This window comes from Micropterus dolomieu, linkage group LG22, assembly GCF_021292245.1.
Source record: "Micropterus dolomieu isolate WLL.071019.BEF.003 ecotype Adirondacks linkage group LG22, ASM2129224v1, whole genome shotgun sequence".
Taxonomy (NCBI): Eukaryota; Metazoa; Chordata; class Actinopteri; order Centrarchiformes; family Centrarchidae; genus Micropterus; species Micropterus dolomieu.
The window spans coordinates 5,438,842-5,464,499 of record NC_060171.1 but is presented as its reverse complement, the minus strand read 5'-3'; the positions used below and the strand labels follow the sequence as shown (position 1 = coordinate 5,464,499).

General features: G+C 40.5%; 1 protein-coding gene across 1 annotated transcript in view; it reads left to right on the top strand.

Annotated features, from left to right (window-relative positions):
- The window catches only part of met (MET proto-oncogene, receptor tyrosine kinase), a 67,572-nt gene extending 42,122 nt beyond the window's left edge, over positions 1-25,450 (top strand). The window contains exons 11-21 of the mRNA XM_046037596.1: positions 3,451-3,660; positions 6,965-7,114; positions 11,783-11,936; positions 12,793-12,927; positions 13,673-13,924; positions 17,598-17,678; positions 19,281-19,462; positions 19,569-19,678; positions 20,002-20,167; positions 20,298-20,434; positions 22,405-25,450. Of these exons, the coding sequence (XP_045893552.1) occupies positions 3,451-3,660; positions 6,965-7,114; positions 11,783-11,936; positions 12,793-12,927; positions 13,673-13,924; positions 17,598-17,678; positions 19,281-19,462; positions 19,569-19,678; positions 20,002-20,167; positions 20,298-20,434; positions 22,405-22,696 (1,869 nt within the window). The 3' untranslated portion in view covers positions 22,697-25,450. The remainder of the gene's footprint in view (positions 1-3,450; positions 3,661-6,964; positions 7,115-11,782; positions 11,937-12,792; positions 12,928-13,672; positions 13,925-17,597; positions 17,679-19,280; positions 19,463-19,568; positions 19,679-20,001; positions 20,168-20,297; positions 20,435-22,404) is intronic.
- The last annotated feature ends 208 nt before the right edge of the window (positions 25,451-25,658 follow it).

Below are 25,658 nucleotides of genomic sequence, written 5' to 3'. Positions count from 1 at the left end.
GGTTTTAACACGTGACAATCTGTAACTGAGAAAGTATTGATAAGAGATGAATGATTGTAGTTTTAGTGTTGGTCATTTGCACAAATGCAAAACATAAGTGAAGTCTAAAAAGCAAATAGAGTAAGACTAAAGTTTAAAAAAACAGAAGGACAAGATGCGAAACACATTATATGCAGTTACAAAAGCATCTGATGCAAAAAGGAAAGAGTGAAATTTACACCTAAAAACTCAACATAATAAGCAAAGACACAGCTGAACTGTAGACCTTAAATCCAGAGTAAATAATAATACAGCACAGCATGGTTGGAAACAGCAGAAAACTCAACTGGTATAAATCACTGTAGATTTGACAAGCAATTTTGTACGTGGGAGCGCCGTTATGACTTGGCTTTTTCGCAGGCTGTTACACTAATGATCCTTCGGGGACGGTGGAGGTTTTGGGATCGCTGGTTCTCTCATCACCCCACAGTAAACCCCTCGGCCCGCTCACTGCCCAGCTCTCTGAGCGATTGTATTTACAGCTGCTCCCAACCTACAGCCCTTCACCTCCTATCCCTTAAATAAGAGGAGACATCCACTGAACAATGAAACTGACTGAGGTTTCCACTAATTCACAGAATATTTTTCCATTCGCCGCACCCCTGGGAGAGGGGGTTGGAGAGGGGGGTTTACCCTACAGTCCCGTTCTACTCACTCCTTATTGGTGTGCGGAGGAGGGAGGTTAATTGGATTGCTTTTGTTAGGCGACCCCGCACTACCCTCACACATGGACACACGCATTCAGTATGCATTCATGGGTTTATGTCTTTATGCTTGTGTTCCAGCATTTGCGGATGCACGTAACTTTTTTCGTGTGTGTTCGTGTGTGTCCGTCTAGGCTGATATAGCTCACTGGGGAGTCACATTAGGAAGTGTATGAGGAAGTTTCAGCAATACTTCGACAGAGCTGCTGCTACTGCAGTCAATGTGTTGGAAGTCAGATTTCAACCAGTTTGTGGAGCTTTTTTTTCTTTACAGACCATAGTCAATAGTGCAGTAGTTCCCTACTGGTCTAGCCTCAAGAAGTCCACATTCCTTCTTTGTTATCAAATCACATAGGCTGCTACCCAGTCTGTTTTATTTCACCAATGAAAATAAAATTAAAATATATACCAGGGGTCAACAACTATGTGAGTCTGTGCCTTTATTAATCTATTCCATAGTCAGTATGTCCACTCCCTCCCTGCTCTCTCAGTAGCCTATCAGTCACGCTTTGAAAATTAATCAATTAAATGACAACAACTATCTTAGCACCCACTCACTAAACAACAGTGTGAAAAGTGGCATTTGTGGTGTTCAAAGGTTACGAGAGGCGCATTTATCTTTCTACCTCCTGTCCTCGTGGGACATTGACTCAAGGACACATCTACCTTTGTACCCTAAAAGATAAACACTCACTATCATTGGCCACCACTGCGCAAATAATAACATTGATCTCTCCACTTACAGCCAAACGAGTCTGGTTTGTTCTGAGTGCACCTGTGTAGAGGAATATGATGCCTTTACATTATTTAACAGTGTTTCTATCACTTACATTTATGTTTTCTTTGCTGATAGAATTGACCACAATGTGCATAATGATTAAACACATCCTCATTCTTTCCTCACCTCCGTTTACCCTCAGAAATATGGATCCTACATCCTGGAGTCTGAAAATAAACTAACAAGGGGAGGTGTCTGCTGTGATCCAAGAATAAAACAGCATACTGACAGGCAGAAAAGACTATGCTAGATCATTTTATAATCACTGTTGGCCTCTTAACTGCTCTAATTATTGTTGCATGTCAAGTCACACAATAACAACAACTTTCAGATTAGTGTACCCATTTATTTTCCATATCCCTTTAGTCTTTCTATTGATTTCTTGTTTCTGGGAACATTGCCCCAAATTGAGATCCCAGTAACACCCCAATTTGGATGCTGTTCCCTTACAGGACGGCTTCCTCCGCGATTGTCCTCCTACTCTTTTTTTGTAAATCTGTGGATGGCTCAGTGACTTTAGTGTTTACTAAATCAACACAGTGTTTTGCACTTGTGTTGGAATATGTATCTTCAAGAAATTGTAGGTAAACGGGGTAAGATGAACCACGTTTTACATTTTGAAAGATTGTTAACAATAATTGGTTTGCATTTAAAGCTCTAATCTTTATTTAAAGCAATTGTTTCTGCCCAACTGTCCATGTGTTCCACCATCCGGTTGAGGCCCCTAGTATATAGTTCAGCCAAGGAAAACACACAAGGAAACAAAACATAGATAATTCAAAAGATATTTCGCGATGAGCCAGTTGATGACTCTACCATACTTTCTTCTGCACAAGTTATTTTTCCTCTGTACCATCAGAACAGTGCATGCTGCATTTCCCCCCAATTCAAACCTCAAAGCAGACACAAAAGGTTTAAATCTTTGCCATGTAAACACAGGAGACGTCAACCTCAGTCTCTCTATCCCATTAGATACCCATGTTGAAACTCCACACGTCAATAAAGAAGGACTTAGGGTGTTTTTCTAAGCTTTTTGTCTCTCACTGGGTAGTCTTAATCAGAAAACAAAAACTGATAGGGCTATGTGGGCTGAATCCAAAATTGGATAAAACTCTGTTGTGCCCTCAGGCCAGGTGTGTAAATACCTCAGTGGCAGAAAACAGGCGTTGTCTCATGTCATGTGTTAGAATAAAAGAAGCTGCCAAACTTAGGATTACTGCATTGTTGTTTTACATTGTAAGTGAGTGTAAGACCGGTTGATCTGAACCAGGATCAGCTTTAGGTAAGGGTAAGGGTCGATGTCCAGTATGTAGCAGTTATGTTTGTGGGTTTGTTTTCTTTTAATTTGTTTGAGGGTGCATAGAACTGTCACAGTGATCTGAAGATTTGATTGAAGGTGATCGTAGTTTCAGTTAAACTGCAGTTAGTGTGCAGTGAAAATGCAATATACTCCCACAGGAATTATGAGTTTGCACATATCATAACATTATTATTGGTATTCCTGATTCGTTAGTATAGAAAAGTTACAATCACTGAGGTATAAGAAAAACATAACGTTTAATAGTAGAAGATGGGTGCATGTTCCTTACTTTAGTTGCAGCACCTACAGATCTCTCTTTAGTTGTGCTAATGTGGATGTGACCACCCATGCATTGCTCCTCAACTTCCCTGCACACATCAAAACATGTGCCAACATTGTTTCTTAATAAGTGTGTTAAACCTCATAACTTTAATGAGGAAATTGTGCCTGAACATACCACAGATCTGTACAATAGTAAACAAGTGTGAAAGGATATCAGTTGAAAATTTTACAAACAAAATGCGGATCTCATTTCTAAGTACCTGCATTCACATATGTATACCTGCAGGCCAGGTGTACAATTTTCTGACCCATAAATTGTGTCTGTCTGTGTTGCGTCTCTTCTCTAGAGCTGTGTCTATGGTGAGAACCGGACATCCATCCAGTGCACCACGCCCTCTCTGGCCAAACTGGCTCTGCAGCCACCTGTGGTCACCAAGGTTGCATTTGTCCTGGACGGCTACTCGACGGAGCAGTGGGACCTGATCTACGTGGAGGACCCCCTCTTCCAGGACCCCAAGCTCACTTCCAAGGACAACAAGAGCATCGTGGAGCTTAAGGTAAGACTACAGTAAGACTTCAGCTCCATTATAATGTAAATTTCACAGAACACCAAAGGTTAGAGATCAGATGTTCAGAGGTGTGGGCCAGCTGTAGAACTGCGTCTTGCTCAATTGAACTCTAGCAGGGCACCTACAGGAACAGGTGCAGAAACTCAAGACACCAGTAGAAACTCTGATCTCCCACTTTAAGGTTGTTAAGTAAGATAATCTTTATTTATGTGCTGTAGCAAATTTCTAAAAGAAGTGCTTCACAAAACACCCAGAATTTTTTTTTAAAGTTTTGTTAGATTCAGAGATGTAATTTGCAGAACTTTACTGAATGAGATGAATTAACAATTTGGAACCACTTTGCTTCCCAATCCACACATTCACACGTACACCCATCCACGGTCCAGGTCAAGTTGGGAAGGAAACAATACTGAAAGAAAAACAGGAAGTAGAGTCTGTTTCCCATCGTTTACACCCCCCCCCTCCATCCCTTCTCTACTGCTATACCTCTATGTATTCTCTCTGTTGACGTGCATTGTTCTGGCTGTCGAGGTCAAAGCTCTTGACATATTAACGCTGCTTTTCAAACGAGCCACCACAATCCCCAGAGCCTGTTTTAGAAACACAATGAAATACATATTTCTCCTCTTTTCTTTCTTTCATTTTTTTGTTGACTGCAGTTTGAGTGTTTGTGGCAGCTGTGCTGAACCTCTCGCAGGGGATGCTGGCTGTGTTTTTTTTTTTTTCTTCTTCTTTCTCTCTTTTCCCAGACGTGACCTTGGCCCTGATGCTAAATCCACCACCAACCCAACCTCTATCCCCCATCATCCCTCCCTTCAGCCCAGACAAACCCCTAGTTTTTACCCAGGGGGATGGTACCAGGCATTGCACTGAAAGAGGCCACATTTAACGCCATCTGATAACCCTGCCCTGCAATGGCCTGCAGTAAAGGGCAAATGCAGGGCTCATTTAGTACCATCTGATAACTCTAGCCCCAAAATGGCTGCCAATAACAGAAAAAAGGGATATTTAGCTCTGACTGACACCCACTATGGCGGTAACATGAAGGAACCAGGCAGCAGACTTTGGTATGTGGCCAAGCTCTTATCGCCTCCGATCACGTCACGGGAGACTAAGAAGCATCTCACTACCAATTATCTTCATGACAATTTATTTAGAGTGACTGGTATTACTTTGATGGCTTTTTAATAACTTTTCTCTGCTGTGTGTACAGTGTTGTCACGCCCACAGCCGGGACACACACTGAGTAAGGATTGTATTGGATGATCTTGTGATGAAGTGTTGTCTTTATGATAGTCCTAATTGCAAGCAAGTGGGTGAATGAATGGTTTGTGTTACTGTGTTTTCCAACGTGTGTGTGTGTGTGTGTGTGTGTGTGTGTGTGTGTGTCTGTGTGTGTGTGTGTGTGTGTGTGTGAGAGAGAGAGAGAGAGCAAGAGAGTTGAGGAACAGGTGCGAGCCTCCACTCTGTGTCAAATTGGAAAATCCCAAGCTGTCACGCAAGGAATGTGATCATTCTCTTTATTGCCTTCTGCTGCACTCAAGTGTGTTTATGTGTGTGTGTGTGTGTGTGTGTGTGTGTGTGTGTGAGAGAGAGAGAGAGAGCAATGAAATGTGAATGAGAAGAGAAAGCAAGGGAACAACAAGTCACAGATTGGAGAAGAACAACAAATTAGGCTGCTTTGTTCTTTCACCGCTTCCCGTCAAAGAACACACACTCACGTGCACAATTACTGTGTGTTCTTCCAGTCAGATGTCAGAGGGGGTGTTTGTTGTCATCCCACTAGGGGTCACGCGACCAGAATAGGTTGCTCTGTGTTACTCATATCAGCAGCAAAGTCATGCCCACTATGAAACATAATGAACTCTGCCAGGAAGAGAGATCTGCCTCTTCAGCCTGATGCACTTAATTTACTTCAGTATTACTCACTGAGGATATTTTCTTCCCTTTTTCCCAACATTTTGAAGCCTTCTGTTGCTAAATTTCAATATGTACTAAACAAGCCACAAGGTTGCTACTACAATATCATTTCAATCATTAACATTCACATAATTTCGACCACCATGCACCCATGTCATTTACTGGCCTTTTAAAATTAATATAAACAGTTTAAAAGCTGCACAAGGAAACTTTGTTAATGTTTAGCACTCCAATATGGAAGTCTGTAAATTGTAAAGAGCACACTTACTGTATGTGGCTGGTGATTTATACCAAAGTACAGGGCTAGATTTACCTCCCAAATTGCCCTTGCTCACTAGCAGTCAGCATCTTGCAATCTGAACTTTATGCAACTTAAATATATGTCTATATAAATTGAAATATTGAACTAACAAATTGCCTTATGAAGGAATGTAACAGGGCTCAGTTTGTCTTGTAACAATTAGTTTGTGGTAATTAAATTAAGTGCCAATCTTTTTAAGAATGTGCACCATACAGGCAGAATATCCACATGATAAGGACTGTATGGCTTTAAATAGATTCTTTCTACATAACAGGGAGTCAACCCTGGCCAGTAACACGGAGCTCCCCCTAATGCTGCTCTCATTGTGTTCCTATTGTGTGTATTCCCAAATTGCATGTGATCACATTTCTATCCACTGATTTAAGTTGGTGAGTTCCAACATGTGTGTTCACTCCTTGATGCTTGATTTTTTACTGATCCTTCCTGGAGGCAGTAAACCTCCAGGAAGATGCTCTTCTCTCCTGCAGCCAGACAGGCAAGTATTTTTTTTCCACCTAAAAATCATGAAGGAGCGTTTGATTTAGATATTTTATTTGCTTGTTACTATCTTATTTTGAAATGGTAAATGGACTTGTATTTATCCATTGCCAGCTGCTCACCGGGAGTGATACGACGCTTCATATCTGAAGCACACCAACTGCATATGGAGCAATTGGGGTTTAGAAACCCACACCACTGCAATCACTACTTCTCTTCCTTTACATGGCTTTTACCTGCATCACTCTGCATGTGTTGCCATGGAGCATGGGAGCGGGAAATTGAACCGGCGACCCTCCGATTACTAGACAAGACCACTCTACCACCTGAGCCACAGCTGCCAAACATTCTGTCCATGTCTGGATGCACTAATCTTTGACCTTAGTAATGGTCGCCTGTAATGTTTCTGATTTAAAAGTTGACCTCAACTTGTTTGCAACTGTTGACCTCATATGTCTTTTTCTTTCCCTGTCTCTCAATCTGTTTCCCTTACTCCCTCCTTCTCTTTTGCTGTCTTTCCCCACAACTTCCCTCTATCTACCCTTATTCTTTCCCTCTCACCCTCGACTGCAGGGTGACCGGATGGACAGGGAGGCGATGAAGTGTCAGGTTCTCACTGTGTCCAACCACAGCTGTGAGAGTCTGATTCTGGTTGGAAACACTCTTGAGTGCACCGTTCCCACCCAGCTGCAGGCTGCCACGTCCAAGGAGTTGCAGGTGGAGGTAAGACACCTGCAGTTTACACATACCAAGACACAGCCTATTCGCTTTTTAGTTTACATCAAAAGTGGAAAGGGTCTGTTTGTTCTTCTGTTCTTCAACAGCACTTTGCGGTCAGTTTTAAATCGTTGAATCTTTTAGGCCTTTTATTGCCTATATTATTTTTTTCTCTTCAGGTTATGTTCTGCCCTTTGACCCAAAAAGGATGTAGATGTAGACACATTAATATACTCACACATACAGACTACAACCCCATATATAGTAATACTAATACACAGGTGCACATGCACAGGTGTACAGTGCACACCTGTGCAACAGTTGGTAAACAAAGACACTTACTTTAATCAATTAAGACTTTTGTTTATTCAGACACCCAGCTAACCACAAACACACATCCACACCCAAACACACACACACAAACGCATCCTCTTCACTCTACTCAATAGATGTCTTGTTCCAGCTTTCCTGCATGTTGATAGCAAAGAAAAGCTTCAGTGTGTGTTTGAAGTGGTGTTTGGATAGCAGTGTGTGTGTGTGTGTGTGTGTGTGTGAGATGTGTTAAACTGTTCACTGATGCTCTGATTAATTTAATTAGCATGTTAGTGAAGTAGCTCATTATCCTTTTGAAGTGAAGAACACACAAGTATTGTAAAGTCATACTAACTGTAGAATTTTCCCCAATCTGTATTATTACACTCGTATTTTCTTTTTAAAACCTCTTGGAACAAGAACAAGTAAAGAAAGATCGACAAAAATGGTGAGACCATTCTAAACTTCAACCAATTTACTAGAAGGGTTCATTGTCTTTAAACCAGTGCACAAATGTGCCTGAACTTGTCTTTCAAATTCCTGAAAACAAGGGAAACTGTCATGTCAAGGTGTCCCCGGTGTGTCTCACAACGGGGAATTGAACCTGGGTCTCTCACACCAAAGGCATGTGTCTTATCCACTGCTCCATCACCACCCCAAACGTCACCGTCATCTCTGTGTTTTCTTGTTCTGTGTTGTCTGAAGTTCGTAAAAGTGAGGTGGAACAACAACTTATTCAGTGCCTGATGCTTTTAATGTGTAAACACCGACGCCATGAGAACACATTAAATCAACATATTCATATTATAGGCTACTCCTGTTCATTCTAGGATTTGCAGTGTCTGCAATTTTCTGTCCTCCTGCATATGTCAGCTGCAGTTGGGCCATGTAGACTATGTCTATTTGTCTAATATTACAGTTTGCTATTTATTTGTAAAATATGATGCTCTGCTGCCAGTAGACTTGTTCTACTGTCTGCTATTGGCCATCTGCTGCTAACACCGCCTCTTTTATGTTACGCACTCATGGTTGGTTGCTAAACCCTGGGTTGACTTACCGAGTTGATAACCTGCTTCGTGTGACCTCTTATCCCGATCATGATTGTTAGGGTTAGTCAAGCCAAATAACCAAAAGATAAGTATGTTGAACATGCTTCGTGGTACAGGCCCCACCTGTGTCTTTTTTAAATCACCTAAGTTGTGTATGTATACACACCGTGGGTTTGTCTTCAGCTATATGTCAAGCGTTCCAGCTCGTTCCTAGTGGTTTCCCGTGTTCTCTGGATTATTCTACCTGTGTTTTCTTCTGTTGGATTTTCTGGATTTTTGGATTTGCTTGCAAAGTAAACAGAAGTAAAAAAAAAACACAGGTAGAAAATATCCTAGAAAACACAAGGAACGAGTTGGAAAGCTTGACATAGGGCTGAAGAGGAACCCACAAGTAACAAAGACACACCCACACTATATAGACACAAGCAAGGTGATTTAACAAGGCATCAATCTAGGTGAGGCAGACAATTACACAGGTGGAAAAAACACCACGAGAGGAGGTGAACCAAAGTTACAGGACAAAACAACACTGAGAACAAGAAAACACAGAGAAGGAAGTGAAGTAGACACAAGAGGAAGGGTTTAACAAAATAAAACAGGGAATAACACTAAACCCAAAACTGGAAACAGCACTGTGAAGTGGAATTATCACTCACTGCATTTGCAGAATTTATTCCTGCGTTATAAAAAACCTCATGTAAATATGAGACCCTCTATGATGGATTATTCTTGCAATGACGGCACTAGATTTTCCTATTGTAAACTCTAGTTCTAAGAGTACAGATATTCCCGTGAACCAAGAATGATCATGTCTAGTGGATATGATACAGTAGAGATCCATAAAGCCGCTTATAATGCATTTATATGAAAAATTCCTCTCTGTTGACTGGATTGTCAGGCTCACGGAAGGAATTTTAACAATAAAAGCTATCATCATATCACAGCACCTGCTTCTGAAGATGAAGAGGCTGACTCGCCACATAGCAACAACATAACACACAATGATGATAGACGGATGGAGTATGTGAAGAACTAGTTTGTAAGTCTTGTTGATTATTTTCAGTATTACTATATTTCATTCAATTTGACTTACAGTGGATATGAAAAGGCCGCACACCCCTGTTAAAATGGCAGGTTTTTGTGATGGAAAATAATTAGACGACGATAAGTCATGTAAAAAAACTTTTTCCACCTTTAACGTGACCTATAAATTGAACAATTTAGTTGAAAAACAAACTGAAATCTTTTAGGGGGGAAAATAAAAAATACAAAATTTACAATAACTTGGTTGCAACTGCACACACCCTCTTATAACTGGGGATGTGGCTGTGTTAAAAAATTCCAAAAGGTATGTTTGGCACATCATCCATAGAACACCATACCCGCAGTGCAGCATGGTGGTGGTAGCATCTTGCTTTGGGGCTGTTTTTCTTCAGCTGGAACCGGGGCCTTATGCAAGGTGGAGGGAATTATGAACAGTTCAAAATACCAGGCATTTTTGGCACAAACCTTTTAGGCTTCTGTTAGTAAGTAATTTCACCTTTTCAGCAGAGTTCTGACATGATTTATCTTTGTCTCATATATTTTTTTTTTTTTATATCAGCATTTCACCACTTCAGGTTTTAATTCCAGGTTGACAATAATAAACAGAAAGTTAAGACATACTTCAGTTTTCTGAAAGCAGTAACAGGATCATTCTGCCGTTGGCCATTCTGAGCTCTTCATTCTGCGCTCTGGGAAATTCATGGAGAACACCACATTCCTTCAGCGTTCCAGATCGTTTACAGGAAACTTCAATAACTCTCCTGTCCTAATGCAGTCCCTTATAAAACCAGCTCAGGGAGAATTTATTGCACAGTGTGTTGAGTGAAAGGGCTCAGCATCCAGCTGTCTTGTCACTTGAATATAAGTCAAGAGAGTCGTGAGAAGGTGGACGTACAGTATAGAAATGTCAGAGAAACACACACACGCGCACACACACACACGTCTTTTATTAATGATAAACAGTTTAACAGGAACTTGTCAGATTTATATCCGTGATCATATAGCACAGTAACTGAACATCCCCTGAAAATGTTATTTTTAATGATGTGATGTACAGGTGTACTCCAGGACCACCATGACTTTTGGTTCCTTGTGTTCCATAGAAAAATTCCAGATTGGGGGGGGGTCCAGTTTTGGAGTCAGAAAAAGAGCAAGGGCGTCAAGAGAAACATTTTGGACCAATTTATATATTCAATATAAACCAGGTTCCTATGCAGCTACAAGACTAGTTATGTTTTGAGTTTCACACTGAGTTCTCACTCAGTTTCAAGAGGTTGTGAAAAGGCATTCTTGGAAATGTACAAAATCAAACTGAAGTAGAAGTAGTTGAGGCACATTAAGGGAAATAAGTTTCTATAGACTACACAACTCTGCATTAGACATCACACATTAATTATTTGCACTTTTCTTTTTGATTTGATTTTGTTTCTTTTAAACCATATACTCAAATGCAACTCATATTTTGTGTTCTGGGAGTTACTCAAATTAGCAATAAACAGCCAGAAAACATCCTATGAGGTTAGACGAGGTTTGATAAGAGAAGTTATCATCTTTATGATACAAACTAATATTTGAGCCTCAGTAAAGTGGCGTGCTCCAGACCAGACATCATCAGCCTCATCGCTGTTGACTTGTGAACTGGCCTTCAGAGGAAAGTCTTTATCTCAGGGGATGTTCAGCCAATATCCCTCATTTCCACACACACATTCATATATCCCCTACCTCCAGATATGTCCAGATACACACTAACGCACAAATACTCACACACAGTCCCATCTGCAGCAGCAGGCAGCAGTAAAAACCTCATTTCCACTAAACCTAATAATGGCAGAAGCAATATCACTGATGTAATCTGCCTCCAGACTGTAGCAACAGACTGTGTGTGTGTGTTATCGCATGTGTGGTGCTACTACAATTTTAGGAAAACAGGCAGTAATTGGACAGGAATCGTGCAATTGATACTCACGTGACACCCTGGCACATAAAGCAAACTATATCCTACAACCATCCTTATGCAAAAAGGCCGTCTAATTCCACTTCTGCCACCACTGCTCTCAGAGTGGTAACAGTACTGTTCACTGCATTGACTGCACACACCGAACCCAACCCAGATTAATTAGTGTCCGTCCTGTTGAGCTGGGAGTCAGACCTCTACACTGAATGTTCACCAGCTACCTGACCTCGGACTTTTGTATGGATGTGGGGTGTTAAATAATAATTAATAACTTCCTTCGCTCTGTAACGGCCCAAACTCTTTCGCTTCTTTCAGTGGCGCCAGGCGGACTCCATCAGGCATCTGGGCAAGGTGACGCTAGCTCAGGAGCAGGACTACACAGGCCTCATTGTAGGCTGTGTGTGTGTCAGCCTGCTGTTGCTGCTGCTGGGAATGCTGCTCATGTGGAGAAGGAACAAACACATTGATGGTAAGAGCAGACATGTCAGATTGTGGTAGGGTCATAGGGTCACAGGTCATTTCACTTCTGTGGCTGCCACATATTCTGCCATTCTAAATATCGGACAGTGGTTGCACACGGCACTGGCAATGATTTCACAGTCTTTTTGAAATGTTATCTACTCTGAAATATTATGTTAATCAGACTCTCCTGTCAGGTCAAGTTTAGTCCGGTTAGTTTATGAAATGTTTTCAGCAAGTAGGTTTGACAGGAATACTTGCTAATTTAATGAATTTTAAATATTTTGGCATAAGAAGGTAGCTGCTCAAGTCAGAAGCAGGCAAATGTAAACTCAGGAAAATATGTAAATTGTAAAAAGTTACTAAAAAGAATGAAGTATGTGAGTGAATCAAGATGAAAAGGATTTTAGAAAGTGAGAATGAACTCTAGACACAATTTACATGTCACAAATAAGAGGAAAATAAAACTATAACTAAATAAAGATGTGAAGTGAAATATAAGTTATACATATTTATATTATTTGCATACTTGCAAAGGGAGTTCAGTGTGTCTTTTCTAACCTGTGTGCATGTGTTTCTGCTGAGTTTTGTTTTGCCTGGTGGGTTTACAATAAGTTTTTGTGTGGGGCGCACTGGTGAAACGCTTTGCCTTTCTTTGTAATTCCCCCCCCCCCCCCCCCCCCCTTTATCTTTGATCTCATACTTATTCACTTGCCTTTTCTCTCACTTTCCTCACTCTCTCTATCCCTTCCTCTTTCTCATGATTCTTTCTCTCCCTTTCACCTTTCTTTCTACGCACTTCTTATCCCCTTATGTCTCTATCATTTCTTCTTCAACCCCCCCCCAATTCTTCCCTCTATTTCTAGATCTGGCTGAGGTGTGGTATGATGGCCGGGGGCACATCCAGCATCTGGACAGGCTGGCTAACGCAAGGAGCGTCAGTCCCACTAACGAAATGGTCTCCCACGAGTCAGTCGACTATAGAACAACCCTGCTGGAGGGTAGGTCAACCAGATAAGCCCCTCTCAACCCCGACCGAACATCCCCACATACCACCTTCCTCCCTCCCATCTACCTGCTTCCCTCCCTGTGGGGCTGAACGCTATGCTACCCGGCATGCCTTACATGTTCTGAACTAACATGTGATAACAACTAACACTGATTTTCAAGTCTGTGTTCTCATCACACGAAAGTTGACCAACAAGCCAATCTTCCAAAACTTCGATGGAATTTTGAGTGGTTTCCTGTGGTTTCGGTTTCCCAAGCTTGAATCCTGAGGGTGTGAGGGGGGCTCCATGTATTATGATCCTGAATATGGTGGGAGAAGCTATTTTCCTGTTACTTAAAAGTGACTTGAAAGGCTTAAAATCTGAGAAGGAAGACTTACTAATGAACTAATGCTTGTCCTCAGGGAGAGTTGGGGTGTAGGGTCGACTGATTGAAAATGCACATTATCTGAGCTCACCGTTATGTCTGTTAAGTCCTCTCTGTCTTCTGTTTTTTTCAATAAAATGTAGATATTTTTATATTGTTGATTGATATTGATCTATTTTATCCTTCCACTAACAGCTTCAGAGGAGAAATCAGAAACTTTGTTTTTCCAGCTCAGCTACCCTGCATCACAGTGTCAAGTAGCTCTCCTTTGTAGCCATCCTTTTCTGATCATGTAACACACATTGACCTCTGGAGGCCCCACTGATACAGTGGCTGACCTTTGACCCCCCACGATCTCCTTTGCTTCACCAGATCAGGGCACCGACAGGCCAGAGACATGCCGGGCTCCTCCCATCTACGGGGGCAACGGTGAGCTGCTGTCTCCCAGACTTGGGGCACTGAGAGCTGGAATGGGTCTGGAGGGTGAGTTGGTGTCACCCCTACTGATGACCCCGGTCCACATCGACCCGTCCTGCCTCCACCCAGACCTGCTAACTGAGGTGCAGCACGTGGTGATTGCCAGGGAGCAGCTGCTGCTCCACCTCAACCAGGTCATAGGCAGAGGTCAGTCACAAAAATACTATATTTACTGTTAAAATAGATACTTTTTAACATATTACTGGGTCTGTCATAGTGGTAATGTTTTTTATTCTGGTAAAATAAAGGCTAAGTGTTTTAGCACTGTTTTCGTCAGTTGTTGCTACAGCTGTACAGAATAGTTCAAAATGTCGAATCTTCATTGATAACATTTAAATGCTGCACATTTAAATCCTGCAACGTGGCTCCTTCCTTCAAGATTTAGTGAAGTTGTGGCCATGTTTATTTGTGCTTTAGAATGTAAATCACACAATCACAAAATAACTTTTTATTTCTCTGATTTGTTCTCGCTAATGGTGCTCGCTGTCTTCGTTCACCCCTGAGCCAGCTCCTCCTTAATTCTACTTATTTTGCCTTTACTTAACAATAAAAGACATTTAATCACATAAATCACTTTATTCAATTTGTGTCATAAAATATATTTCAAATATGAAACATGAAGACAAATATTAAAAGCTTCATTCAAAAACCTCAATAAGCTTCCGATGATAAAAAAAAAAAAGTGATATTTGGTACAGCCCTACTTGTTCCTTAAATAATTTGCTATTACTGTTTTTCATAACTTGTATTCTTATGGCCAGCAGGGGCCAATTCCACTAGTTGCAAAAACAAGTCTGATTGTATTGAAGTCTATGACAAAATGACCCGACTCCTCACTTGATTTATTACCTCAGTAAACACTTTCCTAATGAGTTTATGGTCGCAATCGCTAGTTTCAAGTCTTCTTCAACGCAGCATGATGTTCATTTTATACATTATGGTCCCATTTAGAGTAAAATAGATGATAAACAGGGGATGCTTTAGGAAGTGCCTACCATGTGATTGACAAGTTGCTAACTTGGCGACCTGTCAGGTATAGCAATGCGTATCCTCCTCAGCTCCACCCTCTCGCCCAAATATGGTCACTTCTGGTTCCACAAGGCCAAAATGCCAAACTCAAGGCTTCAAAAAGGTAGTCCATAAGCCAGTGGGTGACGTCACGGTGGCTATGTCTACTTCTTTTATACCCTCTATGGTTTGTTTTCTGTTAAGTATTTTTTTTTTGTCATAGGTGGGTTTTTTTGTCTGTTCTTCTTCTTCTTACTCTAAACAAGGAGATTTAGTCAATACAAACTTTTTAAGCATATATGCAGAACTGTTCAATCATTAATCCAAGTGCCAGTGTAGCAACAATGCCAGAACATATTCAGGGCAGTGGGTGGTGATGCAGTGCTTTTGAATATCTGTAATCACAGCAGCTACAAATGGATGTGCATAGTCATATATAACATGACATTTTTTATTAATAATTCAATAAAGCATTAAAGATTGTCTGGATGTGAGGTAGGACTTAACTTCATATAATGTATAAAATAATTCTTATTCTTAATCAGGTAGTTGTCATTTGGAAGTTATACTGCAAGATTCTGTAAATTTACTCCAACTCACTTAGACTGTGTAGATATTTTAATTTTTGCAGTATCAATTAAATGTTTGCATTAAGAAAGGAGAAACTGCAACAAAAAAAAACAATGTGCAAAAAAAGAAACACTAATACAAAGAACACACTACAGTGGAATAGCTAAATACCTAATGAATAGGTCTGTTAATCAGTCAAATGGTTGTAATCACTTCAGTAAAACATTAATTTCAGTACATCAGCATCTACTCTCAAGGCTCTATCCGAAGTGTACGTTTCCAGTCTCTCTTCTGTTAAAGTATGTCCATAGTATTTTCAGTTTAATTTGATTCTAGATTTTATATCCAATACATTTTGCACCCAGTGTCATGTTTGTTCATGTTTGTGACTTTTGACCTATGAGAAACAATAGCAAAACATTATTTCTTTGCAAAAAATTCATTATGGGATTGTAGCTGATGTGGAGTGATACTATTATCCAGTGATCTTAGATTAAATTTGGGATTTATGTAATGCTATACAAAAGCTAAAGTTGTCCACAAAGAGCTTAATTGCCTGCTTTATCAAACCGCAAGCTTGACATGCAGACACAAAATCGGCTCATATTGTGCCGTTTAAGTAGGCGGATCAGACCCACAGATCAAATTCAACATCAAGAGGAGAAAGACCCCAAACTTCTCCGTGTCACAGAAAACAGCCCTCTACCCCCTCTACTGAATTATCCCCTGAAGAAAAGAGCCTGGATTTTAAGGCAGGATTTTTAAAGTGGCGTAGGATGATTTGTTCACAGCTAGTATTCCCAGGGTCCATTGTTGGGAGTCGTAATCCAACACCCTCAGCCATCTGCGAGGACGTGATAGGAGAACGCCGTGCTCATTTTATTCCTGCACCCCTTACAGTCTGGGGCAAGCCCTCTTGTCTTAAGTGATATAATTCAATAAAATGCACAATAACTCTAGGGGGTTTGGCATAACCTATTAGCTTGCATAGGGTATTAATGAATAAAGCTTCATACTGGGTTACCTGAGGGGCAGATTTAGTGTGAGGGTGATGGTAATTTAAGATAATCAGAATTAGCCGTAAAAGGTGTGAAAATAGGCAAAACACACAAGAGTCAGACACACTTGTTTTCAAACCAGCCAGTTGTTTTTCACGAACCAATGTGTATAAAAAGCTGCCAGCATTTTATTTAATCACTTTAATCCTTCTGCTCCAAATTGTAATTTTTATGTGTCAGCACTGGACAGAAATATTTTTATCTGATTTTTGGAAGTGCTGTGATCGTGGAGCCAACTGGCAGGACGCATGATCTTAATCATGTTGGTTCTGTCTAGAAGAAGGCTTCAACAAGCCAAAATATAAATGAATGATGCTGATTGCACAAAATCCAAAAAAACGCATGCAATGTCTTTCTGCAAGCTAAGTGGTCATTTAGATGCCATACAGTTGTTACCATTTATGGACAAGATTTAGAAACTGTGGTTTACTTACTTATCCATGTGTACATTTAAGGAACAAGCCATGGAAGATATGATTATTTTATTGGCCGAGTATTTTAACACATACAAGGAATAGGAATGTGGCTGTGAGAAGTTGTACGTCTATGCCAAAATAAATGTATGTGCTCCAGTGATGTTACGGTGAAATTCAGACACTCGTGTTACCAATGAGGCATCAAATTTTATGTCTGCTGTCTATTCTGTTTGGGCCTCAAGGGTTTTAGTAAGCCATAACAAAATCAACACACTGAGCTTAAAATGGAAATGTTTTCCAGCCAGGTTTCTAGTAATGGCACCATAGTCATGATTTTCAAAGACAGTACATGGCTATGTTTAGAAGTGAGAAGCCAGTGAGGGAAGTCCTTTTCGATCTAATAGTTCTTGGTGATTGGTAGAGACACCTGCGTGGAGGGAGGTAGGTGCCATACCGTCCCTCCCTGGTGACACTATTTACTGAAAGGTAGTGAAAATACCTGAAATAACAAACAAAATAAGAAATCAGTGGTTAACATCCTGATGACTGATTCTTGCCAACTGACATGGGCCTGGCTGCCATTGCTCACCTTCACAGCTCGACCTCTCCTGTAATTAAGACCATCTACAATGGGCCTCTTTCAGAGAGGCTTTTTTTTGTGTGGGGTAAAGAAATGTTATTCAGAAGTACCTTACAGGTTTGAACGTGAGATTTTCAACTCCCTGATGCTGACTAATTCTGACTAATACATCATGTTGTAACCTGCAGGTCACTTCGGCTGTGTTTTCCATGGAACTCTTCTTGAGCCAGACGGGCAGAAGCAGCACTGTGCCATCAAGTCCCTGAACCGTAAGTACAAACCCCTTCACATGCATATAGGTCAGTCAAACTCTTTATAAATAAGGAAAGTGACATTGCCACAGTGTGCTAAGCATAAATGTTGTTTTTCAGCAACAAACTGCTTCGCATTTATACATTTTTTACACACATCTCTCCCTCTCTCTCCTCTCCCTTCCATCTTCCCATTACAACATAAGCTGTTGTAATGGGAAGATGGAAGTGATACAGCTGAAGGGGTTTTGTGATGCTGATTTCTTTACATAGCATAGTGTCGTTGCTTTTATTTAGAAGAGTACAAGAAGTATTTAATTACACATTTGTAATTAAACCAACTAACTAATTGCTTTATCTGTATTTTTATTTTAAATTGTGCCATGCTAAATTCTAACTTAGATGTGTTTTCAAAAGCATACAGTCTTGTAAAAATTATATTTGTTTACTGTTGGACAGCCATATTTATGTTGTCATGAGCTAATTTTTAACAAAATGCCCCTGACCTCCTATGCTGCGTTTTACGGGGGAGTCCATAGATATAATTTACAATCAAATGCAGCAGTTTCAGCACACACACACACACACTCAACAGACTGTCTCCTTGTACAAATATATTCTTTTCCAACCATAATTATTTCATCATCTGCTTATATCACATACATATTGTATGATATCACAACGCTCCAATAGCATTAAGGATCTCATCTCATCAGAGACCTGAATCCTTTTTGGCTGAGTTAATGGTGATGAATGAGTGTCCAATAGTGAGGACGGCATTAGGGTTCCCCCTAATCATGTAACCTGTCAGTTGGACCAGGGAGATTGATGCTGGAGTAATATGGAGGAAAGTTCAATGCAGTCACAAGGAGCTACCAACCACAGTGGGATGGGATGAGTCCGGCCTGCTGGGGTTTTGTCCTCTGGGATTTGGACATTTTTATTAGGTTTAGTAATTTCCCAGGGCACCATGTCATTGTTTTTTGCTTTCTTTTGTTATATTTGATATATTTGAGTTGATGTTCAGTAACAATTACTAAAATAAGTAGTTGAAAGTAGAAGATATATTGCATTTCCAGAATGCATAGCTTATGATAGAAAGAGTAATATCCATCTTCCACACAGCGATAACGTCATTTTCATCTTTAACTTTAAAATTGAGGCTCTTAAATGAAATGTCATCTCTTACTATCTTTGGGGTCTAACCTCGGTTGAAGGCCAGTCGGCTGGTTTCTCCAGGCCTAAAGAGCTTCCATCTCTAACCAGATTATACCAGAGTTAGAAAGGGTAAAGTGTAGGACATCAGAGACAGGGATGCAATTGGCAAATGGAGGTTTGGTGTAGGTCTGGTCTGGGTGAGGATGTTTAGGGCTTCTTTTTTTGGGGGGGGGGGGGGGGGGGGGGGGGGGGGGGGGGCTTCATTACCATCCTCATCCTTTTTTCCCAAAGGTATATAAGGTATATAAGGAATGACCTTGCTGATGTCAGTGTAGCAGATTTACATCCTGTCTTCTACTGTAGTCTGAAACGCTGTCCACATCACAACTCCTCCTGCCCTGCACAATGTAATTATTTCGTTACCTCCAAAATGTTAATTTTTTGTAAATTTTTCCTATGAAGGCATCACAGATCTGGAAGAGGTGTCCCAGTTCCTGAAGGAAGGGATCATCATGAAGGACTTCAGCCACCCAAACGTTCTCTCTCTGCTGGGAATATGTCTGCCACCAGAGGGCTCGCCACTGGTGGTTCTGCCCTACATGAAGCATGGCGACCTGCGCAACTTCATCCGTGATGAGGGACATGTATGGGCACACATAATATAGATGCATGCATGTTGTGATTTTTATTACGTATTTGAGACATACGTACATGATGTGGTGAGATTTTATCTCTTTGTTTTTCCTACAGAATCCAACAGTGAAGGACTTGATGGGCTTCGGGCTGCAGGTGGCCAGAGGGATGGAGTATCTGGCCAGCAAGAAGTTTGTCCACCGAGACCTAGCTGCCAGGAACTGCATGTGAGTTCACGTTCATTCATTCAATGTCAAGCTACAATAGAATAGACTGATATATATTACCATACCTTACCATACCTACTACGTGTGTGTGTGTGTGTGTGTGTGTGTGTGTGTGTATATACATATATAAGAGAGAGAATGTTAAAGAATATAAAACAATGTAAAGTAGAAAAGAGTTAAAGAGTGAGACCAAGGTAACATAAAGAGATCATTGTTGAAACAAAAAGAAAATGAATAATAACACAAGAGAAAATGTTGCAAAATGCAAAAACAATAAAAACAAAAGTACAATAGAAATAATTTCTTCTTTCTTTTTCTGACAGGCTGGATGAGAGCTACACGGTGAAGGTGGCAGACTTCGGCTTGGCTAGAGACGTTTATGATAAAGAATATTACAGTGTCCACAACAAGAGTGGAGTCAAGCTGCCTGTCAAATGGATGGCTCTGGAGAGTCTGCAGACACACAAGTTCACCACTAAGTCAGATGTGGTGAGAACTCCACTATAATGGAAAATCACGATATTGAACAAAAATCTGATGTAAAAAAACGTCATAAGTCAGTAAAAAAAAAAACAATAGTACAAAAAGGAGTTAAGGAGTTTTTTTGTTTTTCTTACAGTGGTCGTTTGGAGTGTTGCTATGGGAACTGATGACCCGTGGCGCCCCTCCATACTCTGATGTGAACTCCTTCGACATCACCGTGTTCCTCCTGCAGGGGAGGAGGCTGCTGCAGCCCGAGTTCTGCCCTGACGCCCTGTAAGTGCATACTCATATATATAAACACATTCTTTTCACCTGTCATTCACCTCCTCTAGCAAAGTGCCACAGCTCAGTTAGTGTGAGTGATATACTGTAGAGCTGCACTTAAATACATCATGAAGAGAGAGGGAGAATCTGAAATCAGGAGAGAGCAGCAGGGAAAAATAGTGAAGGTGAAAGAGCATAAGCAATGGAAGTCATAAATTAAAACCACTCAAGATTAGACCAGTCTTTAAACACACTCACAGCTCCTTAGTCTCTTAGTGTTACATCTCATTGCAGCTGTGGGTCAAATAAAAGTCACTTTTCTTGCTTAACCACAAAACAAAAAGGAAGTTTTTAAATGGAAAATGCCATCTAGTATTTATTTTTTATTTGTCTTTTTTTTGTTGTTGCTAAGTATTGTTGCTGTGGTAGTTAAGCTCCTACAGAGCACCCATCATACAGAACAGGCTTGGCAGTGCTGAGATTACTTTTTTCCTTGAATTTTCTGTCAGCAGAGTTTGCGAGGCGGTTTTAGCTTTCTTTGGATCTGTTCACATCCACTGACATGATATGGTGAAACCAGACTGTTTAACTGTTTCAGGTGAACGTGGGTGGTAGCTCAACAGAACTTAATTCTTAATCTTTAAAAAATCTTTTTTTTTTTTCTGTTGATAAAATGCTGCCACTACCAGATGTGGCTAAAACAAGAGGAACCTCTAGTTTGTGAATAATCAGTACTTAGTTAAAAATGTCACATGAAATCATAGGTAGCTATTTTGGTGTTGACACAGCACACACATCAACTCATGTAAACCGTAGGTTTTGTTGTCCTTATTCATTAAACTCTGCACCACTGGTACTGTGAAACGAATGCCAAGGGTGATCTCATACCGTGCTGATAACATCATGAGGTACACTGCATGTCTATAGTGTAGAAATTAGAGGGGAGTGGGAGTGTTCAGGTGAGGGAGGCAGAGGCCCAAAGTTCCCAAGCTGTAAATTAAACAGAGACATCAGGACGTGATGCATGTCTGCAAACATTCCGGCAATTCTTCACTCCTGATCGTTCACAGTATGCTGTGGTGATAGCAGTCACTGACAGATACCTTGGATATGTGGTAATGGGGCCATTATTCTTATTTTTTAACAATGATAGGGTCTATCTGTCAGGGAAAGAAAACAATAACAGCAATATCAAAGGTGTCAACTCCTGACAGGGACAGGACAGAGTTTTGTTGCAAAATGATAAAAATGATTTATTGATGGTGTGAAAGTCAAACTTATCTTTCTACAATGTTACCAAATGCATTCATACACAAAGCAGTCGCAATGTCCGAGGGTGAGAGAGCGAACTCTATTGGAAGGCTTCTTTCATTGTGGGCTTGTCATGACGATAGGTTTGATTCAGAACCGTTAATCAATGAGTTGCACGGCCAGACTGCACAGGTGCAAGCCAATCACCCCCTTTGCACCTGAAGAGGACAGAGGAGAAAACAGAGCAGCAAGCAGAAAAAACAAGCAAGGTCTGCTCGGCACGTAGAAGACACATTGTAAACAATTGTAGGACCTTTTCGTTTCATATGCGTAACAGAATTGTAGAGGGGAGTAACTTAAGTATGTGGGCTACTGGGTGATTAAATGTATTATTTATATCTATTATATCTATATCTGAAAACATAGATTCCTGGTTCAAATGGTGGCTAATGATTTATTGTTGCATGGAAAATTTCTAAAAGAGGAGAGGAATCTGCAGCAGGAGTCTAAAAAAAGAAAATGTCAAAACACATCACATCACAACTGAAATAGCAAATGAAAAAAGGTGCAAACTACAGAACAGTGAAACGAGGAGAAAAAAATTATTGATTAATTAATGGATTAACTGACTAATCATTTCAGTACAGTTTTAATTTTATTTAAGTTATTTTATTGCTCTTCTAGTGTCTGAGTTTTGTCCTTACTCCTCTCGTTTCCACTCCCTCCAGCTACACGGTGATGATCGAGTGCTGGCATCCAAAGCCAGAGCGGCGGCCCTCCTTCTCTGAGCTGGTGTCACGCATCTCCGCCATCTTCTCTAGCTTCAGCGGGGAGCACTACATCCTGCTCAACACCACCTACGTCAACATCGACAAGATGAGCCCTTACCTTGCCTCCTCCACCACCACCACTTCTTCCTCCTCGTCTTCCGACGACGAAGACGACGACCCCTCCGCCTCCAATTCCCTGCCAACCCAATCATCCCTGTTTTGTCACGTGGGGCGAGACTGCTGCACCTGAGAGGAAAATTGAAGGAGAGTGGCAGGTGGAAAAAGACTGAGAGAAAGAGCAAGGAAGAAAGCAGTGAGGTGATGAAGAACTACTGTATGTACTTGCCAAACACTGGACACTGTATGCTGAGGAAAAACACAGATTTTGCAGCTTTGACTGTTCACTCAATGTACATAGATCGTTGATCTTTGACGACAGGGTTCTCCATGAACTATAGGGCTGACCTTTTCGACTTCAGTCAACCTTTCTGACCATTCATCGACGTTGTGGAGCACGAGGTCAGCCGTCCTGCGTCCTCTACAAGACAATTACAAGGCACAGGAACTCATCCTCAAAGATTCCCAGCGGACAAAGCCACTGTCACAGAAGCACAAGGCTATTCTTCAAACAAAATAATCTCATTGACTGCTGTACCCACGCAGGGAGAGGATAGATTTCATGTTTCCGTTCTCCTCTGGGTGGCATGTGCTTCGATACGTACATGTGGCTTGGACCGTTTTGCTGTCTGTAATGTGAATGTTTGACAAATGGCCATGTATTGTGTCGTGTAGAAAATGTCACACCTCCACACGCCATAAACAAGACTATATGACTGCATGCCCTGCGCCCGCACTCAGAGAATGAAGCCCATTTTGTGAGATTGTGGCGCCTAGGGTAAGTAAACCAAGGATCTCTGGAGGTTGGAAATAGGGGAAGGGCAATGTAGGTGTAAAGTGGGATGTGAAAAAAATGCCTGTGTGCATTTCACTGGAAGGTTTATTTGTATAATTATCTTTGGACGAATAGCTTTTGATGTGCTTAGAAAAAAACATCATGCAGACTCTCCATGACCCACCAGTATGAAAGGCCCATATGTTTCCAAGTGAAAAGAGTTAGAAGCGCCTTTTTATTTCCCTTTGTTTGGGGAGGGGTTAAAACCTGAAGTGTCAAGACAGTACAACTCTGACAGCGTGCACACTCTTGAAAGCTTTGAGGTTTTCTTGAAAAGAAGGAGAACAAATGAGAACCATGTCCAGGAGTTTTTCTGTTAGTTGATGAACTGTCACTTACTGCATGTCAGATCTGTGTCTGTTTCGTATAACAGAGAACACGCTATACCTGATTAAAATGATACCTAGACCAAGACCATGAGGGTTTGCAGCCAGACCCATTTTTTTTTACATTTGGTTCATTTAACCAGAGACGTAAACTTTCATCTCCAACAGTTTATTAATTAAAAAACTTTCAGAATTTCAACAAAGAGCTTGTTGTCCCCGAAAGAATTCACTAAGAGCCTCAAGTGAAAACTTTACCTCAAAGGGTCCCTGTGTTCATCTGTCTTAGTGTGTTATTATGTGACTATCAGTGACGGCTGTATATCACTGTATCTTCATGATGACTGTGCATGTGCAAGTCATTATGAAGAAATAATGTTTTTTAAAAAAGCATACCAGTATGCTTGCAAGTTTAATCTTCTTAACCACAACTCATGTACAATTTACACTTTTGTTGACCATTTTTAAATGCATGCTATACTTTTGTTTTATACTATTGTTTCTTCCATATCAGGCATTCCATTCATTTCCCTGCAATATGAAAATCTTATTCTTAAAACTTGCATAGAGATTTGTCAATGGTATTATATATACAGCATATTATATATACTTTTGTCGTGTGGTAAATGTAATGCAGTTAAAGCGCATATATATTTTTTTGTGTACGACAATACATCATACTTAATGTAGAGATGCGCCAATTGATGATCATATTGACCATTAATAATTGATTAGATTCCTTAGGCAGCCAAGGACTTATTGTTTGCAGGGTGGGGCAACATGTACTCACAATATGTATAACAATCCATATCAGTTCGCTGTAGTAATCCACTACTTCTTTACTTTATATGAGTATTTCATATATGACTAAAATACATTAGAAAATAGCCAAATGTCTGCTGCCTTCAGCACATTTGCTATGTGATATACTGTCATATATTTCACAACTCAATCAAGTTTGAAGAGTCTTCAAGGGATTTTCATATTGTACAGAAATGAATAGAAACTAATGGCTGCTTTGAACAGTAGAAAAAACAGAAATTTTTTCTCAAACATATAAGCATGATTTACAAAGAGGTTACAAAGTAAACATAATTTGTCCCAAATAGGCTAAACTTTAAAACCACTGTGGTCAATGCCCCTTTTTTCTTTGCTTTTTTTAATGTTTGTTTTTATCTGAATGGCTGCTGATGTGACTGGGCCATTGACAGACAGGTATGAATGTTTGCTATGACAAGAAAATGTGCTGTACTATATTTTTGTATTGTTGATGAGCCTCTTCTTTAAATCTGGTCCCAGTGGAAGACCAGTGGTGAGCGAATAGTGCCACGAACAATGAATAAAGCCACCTAATCAACCCTTCGTTTTCAACACCTACCACTGCCATTTTGTAAATAAAGAGAAGTGATCGTAGGGATCTGTGTGGGTTTGCAGCATGTCTGATAAACGTGAGTGGATGCTCATTTAGCTTCTAATCATTACTGCTAGATCACTGTGCAGTAATGAACATTAAGTTGAACAAATTGGAGCCACCCCACACGATACTCAAAGACTGCTGTCACTTTCATCATGTGATTCTCCACCATTTTGTATGTGCTTAACACTGTCTGTTCTGTGTGTGGGTGTCTGTATGATTTTGTTGTCCATAAAAAAAAATCCTGAAGGTACATGTTCCTATGTAATGTCAAATCAACTTTGTCAGTGTAATAAAGCTATACTATGAGAGTTATCTCCTTTTAACATTCTTTGTTTTACAAGACAAACGGCTTTAACAGCCATTAATCTTTTTTTATTGAACAAACCTGCCTTGAGGCAAACGTAAAGCACAGCTGTACTGTATAGAACTGTAAGTACAAGTGCCGGTTGTTTAAATTGCTACCTGCTTACATGCTATTCCTGCATCATACTTTCCATATGGTGGATATTGTGCAATTGAT